We start from the raw sequence: 11,377 nt of genomic DNA on the forward strand, positions 1-11,377 counted from the left end.
TTCCATTTTTTCTCCACTTCCTCTGCTATAATATAGAAAATTTAAATTAATAGACTTGTACTCCAAATTCAAATAAAGAACATGTGATCTAAATACTAGGCCTATATATCGATTCTACTAGACTTACCTGTTATTTGAAATTTAACACCTGTAGCCATCCATAAACGTTGTTTAAATACAGTGTCTTTATACATGACACTGATTTGGTCGAACGGATTCAATAAACTCAATAAACTCCTCTATTTCATTTATTTTTAGTTTTTTCGAGACCATCACAATTGTAGGGTTAACCCTCATTGCCGCCATTGTTAAAATAAAAACCACGTGTCTACTTCGACGTCATAGGAAAGACCTCTTTATTGGAGGAATTTTGGCGTAAAAATTTTTCAGCATAAAAAGTAGAGACACGTTCTACTCTATTTTCAGTTCTGTTTCAGCCAAAATTTCAGAAAAATTTTTACGTTTTCTGTTTTATGCTAGATTTTACGCCGAATTTTACGCATGTGTGTTCCTGGCCTAACGTGTAAATAGGGCTCACCTGCCATAGAAAGACTTAGCGGGAGGCACTCTCCCTTAACTTGCGTTGCCTTATTATATCAATTCAATCCTATTGGAAAAAATGGCAAGTTTCTACACAAACTCGTATCCGGTCATTTTTTAATCAACAACCTGCTTTTTATTTGATAGGTTTTGGCACCACCACAGTATCCTTGACTAAAATTTCCGTTTCCGAACTTTTAGACCAGTATTCGAACTATTTTTAACAAAATACAAACATTTTTATAGAGCCGAAACAAATATATACATCTGTCTATTCAGTCTTACTAAAGCCGGTTGTCTTTCAGGGTTGAATAATAAACAAACATGATGATTAAACGAGTTTTTAATGCACAGAAGCTCTGTTTCAAAACCTTTTGAAAGAATAATTTATGTGTTTACTTTATATCGAATAAATCTTAGTTTTTACGCATTGAATTTCCATAATTCGGCAGTTCGCACGTAACTATAAAATAAACCTATTCACGCCAACCTTACGTATATACATGACTTTAAGCTATTAAAATGTCGAACCCCGTCTAATGCGTAACACTAAAATTATATATAAGCATTTCTCCTCTGTTTATATAATTCATATATTCAGAGTCACAACCTTAAGAACCTATAGCTAAAGTAATTTGGGGCCCTCATTCAGTTCTGTTATCCCTCCTAAAAGCTGCGGGAAACAGGATTCCAGCCCTAATTGTTCCCATTAAAGTCATATATTGCATTCAGTTAATAGAACGCCCTATAAATTACGCATTATAAGATTACAAATAAGCTAGAAAACCCAATGTAGGAGTATTTTTGGAGAGTGAAGTGGGTGTAACGCTTTAAAATACTATCAGATTCCTGTTTTAGAAGATAACTTCTATAAAACAGGCTTCTTTGATAACTGGTTTTCGTTAATTTATACTGTATAATTTTTCTTTCCGCTACACAGATAATCTTTCAATATAGTGTACTGTACTTCAATTAATTCTTCATAATTCTTTTCTATACGATTTATTAACTTATACTACACGGGACGAAATTCTCATTTATCGGTAGGTTAATAACTCCTGTGCTTTTTGTGGAAGATTTCTGAAATTTTGCAGAGCGGTTTGTATATTAGGGGGATTGATGCTATTAAATTTTGATGGTTGAAGGTCGAGAGGATGGGAAGATAAAGGGGGTCGTGTCATATCTCGAATTGGGTCTGACTTAATGACGATTTTACTGGTTATTAGAATTTACAATTTTTTATAAAAACCTATCCCTAAAAATTAAGTCTTTTTCCCAATATATAAAAAGCTATTTTTAATAAAATATCTTAACGGATGGCGCCACCAAATGTTGCCGGGAAAGTTAAGCAACTGGTTGCTGGATTTCTTTTTTTTTTCTTGTAATGAATATAAAATGGTGTTTGGGCTTTTAGATTTAGATAATTATTAGCCTTACAATTGATAATGGCGGATAGAGGTGTTATTTAATAAGAGTATTGTAAAGCAACTACAGATTATTACAATAAAAAGATTTAAAAAGGTAACGGTACGCATTGCATAGCCATTTTTGTTGCTAATTTTGCTTATTCCATTCATCGATTCACACGAAAAATTTGACGTAGCAACTACTTCTCTCAAGATATTATGTATTTTTTAAAATAATATAAATCGGCATACATATAATTTACGATATAAAACTGTTGCCATTTCTATTTCCAGCGGTTCAACGAGCTCTATCCGCGTGCCGTACGAAATGACGTTTTGACCTTCAACCTTAAATAGTGATGACAAAACAACTGTGACCTAAATTTAAAAAAAGTGTCAGGTAAAACAGAAACGGTTTAGATTATATTTTGAGACAAATAACTATGAAGTGTATTCATTATTCAAATGTGTCCTTAAAAAGTCTTATTTATAACGTAGACTGTTATTTATTCGAAATTAAAGTTATGACAGAAATGACAATGATTTATGTTTTCGATTCGCAAAAAAAAAAAAAAAAAGGATTCGATTCGACTTCAAGGAGAGGACGACATTAATTAAAGCCAGAATCAAAATCACTAGCTAATTATAATTAAATTGGTTTTTTTAATAATACAATGTATTAGTCAAAATTTCAGAGAAATAAAATCACATTAAAACTAGCAATTATTTATTGTGACGTAGTCGCAATGGCTACCTCACAACACTCTTCACCTCAAATTAGTAGTGGCTTGCCCCTGTACATTATACTTTTCCTGTTAGCAACAGAATAGTGCCCTCTAACTAATCTAACTTCTTACAGGGGGGACTGTTTAACTGAAATAACGTCACTTTCGGTTTGAATCGTATGTTCGTATACAGTTAATCGGGACCTCCTGTCCCTATTCTTTCAAAATCTAGTCCTAGATTTCACCTATTTAACTTCGTTCGGAGATTAAGTAAAGACAGACAGACAGCAGACATTTATAAAAGATTACGATTAATTTAAATTAAATAAATAAATAAGATTAGTTTAAATGGACTTGTTCTTCCCCTCGAAATGTTCAAGCAATGTAAAGCTGTTCTTAAACATTTCAATAATTACGCATAGTGCTGCAAAAGCTAAAGCTACGTGTTATATTTTCACTACAGATATTTGGAAGGTTAAAGCCCCCGTTTTACGGATTAAAACTAAAATTATATTTTTATTTCCTCTTTTGGCATTTTCGAAAATAGGTTTTATTATTGTTATTTTAGTGTATTCCTCAGCATTTTGCATACGAAATTATGTACTTAAAATTATTATACTTGACGAATTTAATAATTTAAAATCAGATTCTGTTAGCGGGATTTTAATAAAACATTAGGAAAGTTAACATATTTAAGTAAAAGACTCCGTGGAAATATACACAATACAACTTTAATAACACCCATTCTCACTCCACCATTTCATCGCCTTGACACTTTCTGATAAACAGAGCAACGGTAGGATAAAATAATCAAACTTTTAATTTGGTTCTCGTTGTAATGTTCTCCTTACTTTACGACCGGTGTATCAGCCATTTAATAATAAAAACAAATAATTTACGTGTGTATGTGTGCGTGTTTGCGTCTATTTCGCTTAATATCTCAGGATGGGGTACAGATTAAGCAAAGAAATTTGGCACGGTGGCTTGTATATGAGGGGCATAGATGCTCTTATATTTTGGTGGTAAAAGGTCGAGTAGTTAGAGAGATAGATGGAATCATGTATCTCGAGGGATAGAACTTAATGAAGATTTTATTCGTTATTAACATTTACACTCTTTTATAAAACTCATCCCTACCCTCAAAATTAAGCTTTTTGCCATTTTATAGTAATTAGAAATGTAAAAAAGTTTTTTATAACAAAATCTGATAACAGATGACGCCACACACAATTTTATTTTCTTCTTAATAATGGAATAACATATTGCTTTTTTGCGCTTATTACTATTTAACACTTGGTCTAAGTAAATACACATATACAGACGGGCTTATCACATCAGTGAATGGGATTAATTCACAAATTCTTTAATGATAATTAACACCTTTGTGTTAATAACTTTAAACATAACTTTACAATAACAATGGTTCTTTTAACATGTACAGTATATTATATTCTTAAAAATTTGACTGACAAAGAAAAACAAATGAATGAAATTAAACTCTGGTCGTCATTTTAAAAAATCCAGCAACGAGTTGCTTAACTTTTCCGGCAACGTTTGGTGGCGCCACCTGTTAAAAACTTTTAAATAAAATATCGTATCTGTCATAAAATGGCAAAAAGCTTAATTTTGAGGGTAGGGATGGGTTTAATAAAAAAAATTGCAAATGCTAATCGTCCCCTCTATCATGTATAACACCTGGAAAGTAAAAAGTCTATAAAGTCGCATAAAATAGGGTCTGTTGTATACGAGTGTATATCAGTGATGCACAAACTATAGCTCCGGCGAACATATTTGACACTACCAAATAGTCCTACTTTTAGTATAAATAGAATATACAAAATATTTATGACCCTCTACCTAAAATTTATGCACAATTTGGCTCTACAATGGAAAAGTTCATATTATTGAATGTTATCGTAATCGTTTCTACTCTTCATGAACAGAAGCTACACGTTAAGGATTGTCCTCCGAGCAAATGAACAAAAGGTTCCTTGCTTTAAAGTATATTTTATTTTTAACAAACTATGTCATCTCATTTCTCTTTTACTCCAGTAACACTAGAATTTCCCGATTTATATCGCCATTTTTGCTATTAATAGTTTTCTTCTTGTTACCCCAACAACAATAAACAGCTCTGGCATATAACTCTCCTTCATTACTTTCTTAGTTTGTTTATTAGTTTATAAAAACTACAATGTTTCTGCTGTCCTCTTTTAGCAATTTTCTGTAGGAGTTTATGTTTAATACAAGAAAAAAGTACATACTATGTAGTATCATTTTATATAGGTCTATTTGAAATTAATGTTTGTATATTTTGTTTATGTAATTTTATATGAATGGTTTAGTTGTTAAATAAATAGTAGTTACCTCTTGTAAACTAAATCGACTTTTAAACTTGTTCACACTATCATTTGCCATCATATAAAACTGTTTAGAAGCCAATTCATTCTACAAATGATTAAATGCAAAAAAATATATACTTTGTATGTTAAATAGTTATAAATTAAGCATAAATTCTCATCAAAAGATTGAGAAAGAGTACAGAACGTGCTTAATCACAGAAAAATTCATTAATTTTCACATTATAATACAAAAGAATACGCTGTAATTCAAGGCTACCGTAACGATTCGTGCGTTGCATTGGCAAATACTTTCCTATAGCCACAAGTATAATGCACATTTACTACAGTCACAAGGTGGTTTGATTTTCTACGATAACAGAAATAAGTAGGGTTCCTTATTCACGAAATAAATTGTCTCCCTTGCTTTGGGAATCAGGTTTTTGGATGTGACGTGACATCAAGGGAGAAATAAAAACAGAACTTTTTAAGTTAAGTGGGTCGTCATGAGAAGGTTAAGGTACTGCAAAAGTGCTCTTCTCTTTCTCGGTTTAATTGTTGTTTCCGTCACGTTTTGTTTTGTGTCTAAACTCAGGTAATTTCTGTATATTTTTTTGTTCATTTATGTGATATATTTTCGATTTTTTTCTTGTTTTTATTACGTAATTTTATGTGTAAAAAGATTTCCGTGCGACTTACCTGTAGCTGATACGTTTAAACGTCATCGTTCTCCACTCGAAAGCAGACGATAGACGTCGCCTAACCCTAATTAGGCCTAAGGAAAATTACGTATTTTTTTAAATTTTATCATAATTTATACAATTTTTAACAGTTTAAATGTATTTATTTACAAAAATACTCACAACGGAGGCAATTTAACACGTTTCTTTGCATTTTTAAACGTTTAAAATTCGATTTAATCGACTTCATTTAGGCTACGTTCCGGTTAATTGTAACTTGCAAATAAACCAATCCCGGGACTCGTTAATTAATTTATTAATTAATCCGCCGTTTAAATTCATATATTTATAAGTTTAAGAACAAAACTGAAAATTTATCCCGTTAATTAATTTATTCATTTTATATTAAAAAAATGGCAAGAATTTAAATTATATCCCGTGCTTAATCCGGTTTACGTCAGTCGTTACGTCGTTTTAAAAACCCGCCATCTTTAAAATTTATGAATCCAATAGTCAATATAATTAATTAATATTCCCTTCTAGACATTAAACTATTTATTTTATTTCATTTATCATGTCGAGATTTAATGTATATAAATTATACATTAAAATCTTTATTTAAATAATAGGTATTGTCTATCCGCCATTTTGGATCTTTCTTTCTAAATGGACCGATACAACCATACTGTGGATTCCGTACTATAGGATTTATTTCTCTATTAATTAATGTAACGCATTTAAAACTACATAAAAATATGAACTCTGCACACTTAATTAACTTTTAAATATCATTTTAATTTTATTTACAAATGCATACGATTAATTAAACTATTAAAGAGGTAGTCCTATGGTGGCCAGGGCAAACTTACCTTGCCCGCCATATTTACAAAGGTCTACGCATGTTGGAAAGTTGTAAACAACCTCGTATGACGTAAAAAAAAAGGTGAAAGAAAGACGACCTTTGCCATTATGTCAGACTAACGAGTGTCATAAGGTTACAGTCAAAATAGAGATTACTCAGAGGGTAAAATAGGCCTTTAGCACGTGTCTAAGAATGGCGATTCTGTCATAACAGTTTGCGTGTGTGGCAATTATCCAGGGCTTGTATATTGCAGCCAATAGTGAGCATATTTCTTCATAGCTTCTGGTGTGGAAATTGAAGGGTGCACCTCGTTGTAAATTAAGTTTTTTACCTTAAAACAGGATGATAAAAGTGTTTTTTTGTTGTTGTTGTTGTTGTTTTTTGGACCGAAACCAATTCTATAAAGGTGTAGCGTACACAAAACGGGGCAAAGTTCGTTTAATTTTTGTTTACTCGGTCACGCTAAACGTGATCGTCGTCACGGATGGGTGCACTTCTAGGTTTGTGTTTGATCTTCCCTTAAGACGTTCCTTGCTGGACGAGTTCGTGACGATGCTTAAGTGATGATCCCGAATCATTATCACCATCTTATTAACTTGTAGTTAACAGTTTGAGGCAAGTAGGTCCTGGTGTACCTCTTAACACACAATTAAAATGTAAGTTATAAAGTAAAAACGAGTTTTTAAGCACGTTTTAGATCTCTTTCACATAAAAAATATTCATTTAACTGCACTGAAATCTAAACAATATGCAAAATAAACACGGTGCCTAGCCTCCTACTGATAGAAGTGCCCGGTTGAGAATGGATAATGATTAACAATTGAAATTAATTTTGGAAAAATAAGCCATTGACATTAGCAAAAAATACGTCGGTGAAGGCGACATTAACAAGTGCTCTAGTTTATATATTAAGAACATTTGTATATTGTAATCCGAACTCGGGACTTGTTAGAAAACATTTGTATTGTAAGGGCCTTTTTTAAATTCTTCCACCCCTAGAGCCCTAACGGGTTCGGCCAGACCCATAAAGGGGATCCGTGGTGAGGGACGTGGCTCCTACGTATCCAGATGGACCAAACCAGAAAAATTCCTGGGGTTTTTCGACCCGTATGGATTCGATCTCGGGTTCCCCATAGTGGTAGAACATCCGGCCAAATTTGTAAGGGTCATAAATTTCAATTAATTGGCGGAATAAGAAAATGGTTAGGTTAGGTTAGCAATGACAATGGACGATCTGCCAAGGGAGAACTTTCTGCGAGAAACAGACTCCTATTCAGGTGTTTAGACTCGTGAAGAAAACACGAAAAACTCCACGTGAATAACGGGCTGGCTACGTGGAGTTTGTATTTTCTTCCACACAGGAACTACGTCATTTCTTGTGACGAAGAACAAACATATATCCGGTTACGTTTCTTAAAGCGTTTCCAACGTTACAGCAACGTCTCTACGAACAGTTAATGCGAACCGACATCACACAGAATAAGCCTCTAATTTTATCACATGGTTTTAAATTCTACTACCTTATCAGTATAAAATTAGCGTGTTTGATTTTCTTTTTAAATGACTAAATCATTATCAACGGTAGTCAGTGGACGCGTAGCGATACAAATAAAATACAATTGCCTGGTCACAATTTCTAGACAGGAACAAAAGCATAGAAAACTATTAATCAACTCGTAAAGATGTCAGAAATTTCATACGAAACAATGGAATTAAATCATTTGTCACGAAGATTGGCATTGGTCCAGAACGAGTTCAACGTCCGACACTAATTACTCGCTTCCCTTTTTTCGTTTTGGAACTTTCTGGCCAAGTTTTCATAGTTCACTTCTAAAAATACTCTTGTCTAAGATAAATTTAAAGCCAATTCTATAAACGAATGTCGAATACTTCCGTAAACCAATCCCAGAAAGTAATCTTTCAAAGGAATAAGCCAAGGAGTTTAATAATTGAATAAATTACTCAATTAATATGCAAGAGATGGTATTGATCTTCCAGTCCCGAATTAGTCTAGAGAGTTTATCTGCATCTAGTTGATCTATTTGTGGAGTTAGACAGGGATTATTACTCATTAGATGAAGGGTTTGCACTTCTACTTAATCCAGACATCATCCACATAGCATATATAATAAACAACCTGTGTGCAAAGGCTGGGAAAACTACAAGGTCAAGTTTCCTGATAATAGGCTCAAAGAAGAGCATTACACTATCAGTGTAATGCTCTTTGTGAACTCATAGGTATACCTGTTTGGAGTTACCTCCTGGTATATTCGTCTTACAAAAAACATCAAGGGTGGTGCTCTTTGTGAGCTCATCATCAGAATGTACTGTACCTAAGGATATTCCAGGATGTACAGTACCGTCTACAAATAGAACAAAGGTGTTCTTTCTCATAGTTTGCCCATCTTTGTTCTGTTTGTAGAGTTACTTTTGAAAGAGGTTTTTGTTCCTTCAATTCTAAGATCTACAGATGAATGGCATATTTAGTGGAGAGATTTCTCTAACATCAAATTCTGTACCATACAGTAAATATGGGCATACATTATGAATCATTGTTTATAGTTTCTATGTAGCTCATTAACACAAAATTATGGTAAGAAACATATTTATTATAATCTGTAGAATTATAATCGTTATGTGACCACAAAATTAAAACTTAATAAACTTTTATTAAACAAAAAATTAAAGAAAAATCAGTAATTTATACAGTATTTAAACTTAAATTCGTTAATATGACTTCTATTCTAGCATAGGATAGTAATACAAAGAAATAACTGTGGTGGGGCTCAAGAATGGTATAAAATATGCCTAAAACATTAGTATTTAACTAATAATTTGTAATTTCTAGACTTATATTTATATGCAGATATTTATTATTTATTATAAAGAAACTGAATGAAGAAACTTCTCTATCCTTCTGATAAAATCAGAAGGATAGAGATGCTTCAATTCAAGACATTGCAGTCACTCCAGAGTTAAGGCCTCTCTAAGGCCTTAATTGTAACTTAATACAGTTTTATTAATTGATAATATCATTTCTCAAATGTAATTTAATTAGTTTGATCTTTTGCAAATTACAGTGGTACCTCAGGATACGAAATTAATCCGTTCCGAAACTGAGATCGTATCATGAAAATGTCGTAAGGTGGATCATCTTTTCCCATACGATTACATGTAAAACCAAATAATTCGTTCCAACGCGAAAAACATACTCAAATTAAAGCCAAGTAATATATTAAAAAAAATAACTGTAGTAAGAAAAACAAATGAAAAATGCGAACTAATTTAACGTCGTATGGTGAGTTTTTGTTCGTATCGTGGAGCAAAAACATGTTCGAATTTCATGTCGTATCCTGAAAATTTCGTATGCTGGGGCGTTCGTAACCTGAGGTACCACTGTAACTTCAATAATGTCCTCTTAGTGAGCTGGAGTAGAGATCCAATTTTATTTGACAAGGCACCTGCAACATCTCTAGAATAAGCTTCACTATAATGTGGTGAAAGCATTCGAGAAGAGTTGCCTCAATCACCGACAAAGGCCTTCGTGACTGCTTTTATCTAGTTCTAGATAGGATCACTTCTGTTTGTGGATAACAGTGATTTAGTTTAAGGAATATAACTACATTTTTATAAAATAACTCAATTTTTTTTGCAGAAATATAAAAGCCACATCCAAGTTCAAGTACTCCTGCTTGCCAAAGCGCAACATTGTTTTCTTGAAGACACACAAATGCGCGAGTTCTACGGTGCAGAATATGATACTGCGATATGCCTCAAGGCATAACTTGACGATCATGCTACCCGTATTCAGTAAAAGTCCCTATTTATCCAGATTAGAATTATTCTCTAGAAAAGCGTTGGCAATCAGCCATGCTCCCTGGAAGATTTTGGGATATAATGTCATCTGTCATCACGTCAGATTTAATAAAGTAGAAATGGAGAAGGTGATGCCACCGGATACCATCTACTTTTCTATTATAAGAGAGCCCGCATCTCTGTTCGAGTCTCTTTACGAATATAACAACTTAGCTCAATTTTATAACTTGACATTTAAAGAATATATCAAATCTATAAGAAAGCAACAAAAAGGACTTTATGAGAGGGCCGGAGGAAATTTGGGACCAAACCAGATGCTGTACGACTTTGGAATGGATCCGAGAGACATGCTTTCTAAAGAAAAGGTTTCACATTATGTAAATAAGCTTAGCAAACAGTTCGATTACATTATGATAGCGGAACATTTCGATGAGTCGCTGATCATCTTAAAAAATCTGTTGTGTTGGGATTTCAACGATGTCCTGACCCTAAATAAAAATGTACGACTCAATGAATTCAAACACGAAATGAGCCAAGAAGAAATTACTCTTCTGCAAAAACACAACTGGGGCGATCAAATCCTATATAAAACATTCCTACAGAAGCATAACGCACTGGTTAACAGAATTGGAGCAAAGAAAATAGAAAAAGAAGTTTACAAATTGCAGAAAATGAGAAAGAAACTATTAAAAGAATGCATAAGAGAATCCACTGTGGCGAAAAACATCAGTAAAGTTTGGAGTGGCAAGATATTGGGATTTCGAACGAACCCCAAAAACAAGGATCGGACCTGCCGGGATGTCGTAAAATCCGAAAGGGAACTGACGAACGAACTCAGGCAGAAACAGTTTGCCAGCAGCTTCCGTTACGGATCGTCGTCCAAAAATAATACCGTCGTTAAAGAGTTTAAAGAGGCTATGACAAAATGGTTACACATACAGAGACTGAAGGACAAAGACAAAATCATTTTATAATCGAAATGGTTAATTATAATTTATATTTCATATTG

The 11,377-nt window shown here is 33.1% G+C and overlaps 1 protein-coding gene across 1 annotated transcript; it reads left to right on the top strand.

Moving 5' to 3' along the window:
• The first annotated feature begins 5,277 nt into the window (after window positions 1-5,277).
• Window positions 5,278-11,342, top strand: LOC111641589 (galactose-3-O-sulfotransferase 3-like). Its single transcript, XM_023387772.1, has 2 exons — window positions 5,278-5,605; window positions 10,208-11,342. The coding sequence occupies exons 1-2, from the start codon at window positions 5,517-5,519 to the stop codon at window positions 11,340-11,342; spliced, it is 1,224 nt and encodes a 407-aa protein (XP_023243540.1). The 5' UTR covers window positions 5,278-5,516.
• Window positions 11,343-11,377: the final 35 nt, after the last annotated feature.

This window comes from Centruroides sculpturatus, unplaced genomic scaffold (assembly GCF_000671375.1).
Source record: "Centruroides sculpturatus isolate CEXI.00-Female unplaced genomic scaffold, Cexi_2.0 scaffold1532, whole genome shotgun sequence".
NCBI classification, from domain to species: domain Eukaryota; kingdom Metazoa; phylum Arthropoda; class Arachnida; order Scorpiones; family Buthidae; genus Centruroides; species Centruroides sculpturatus.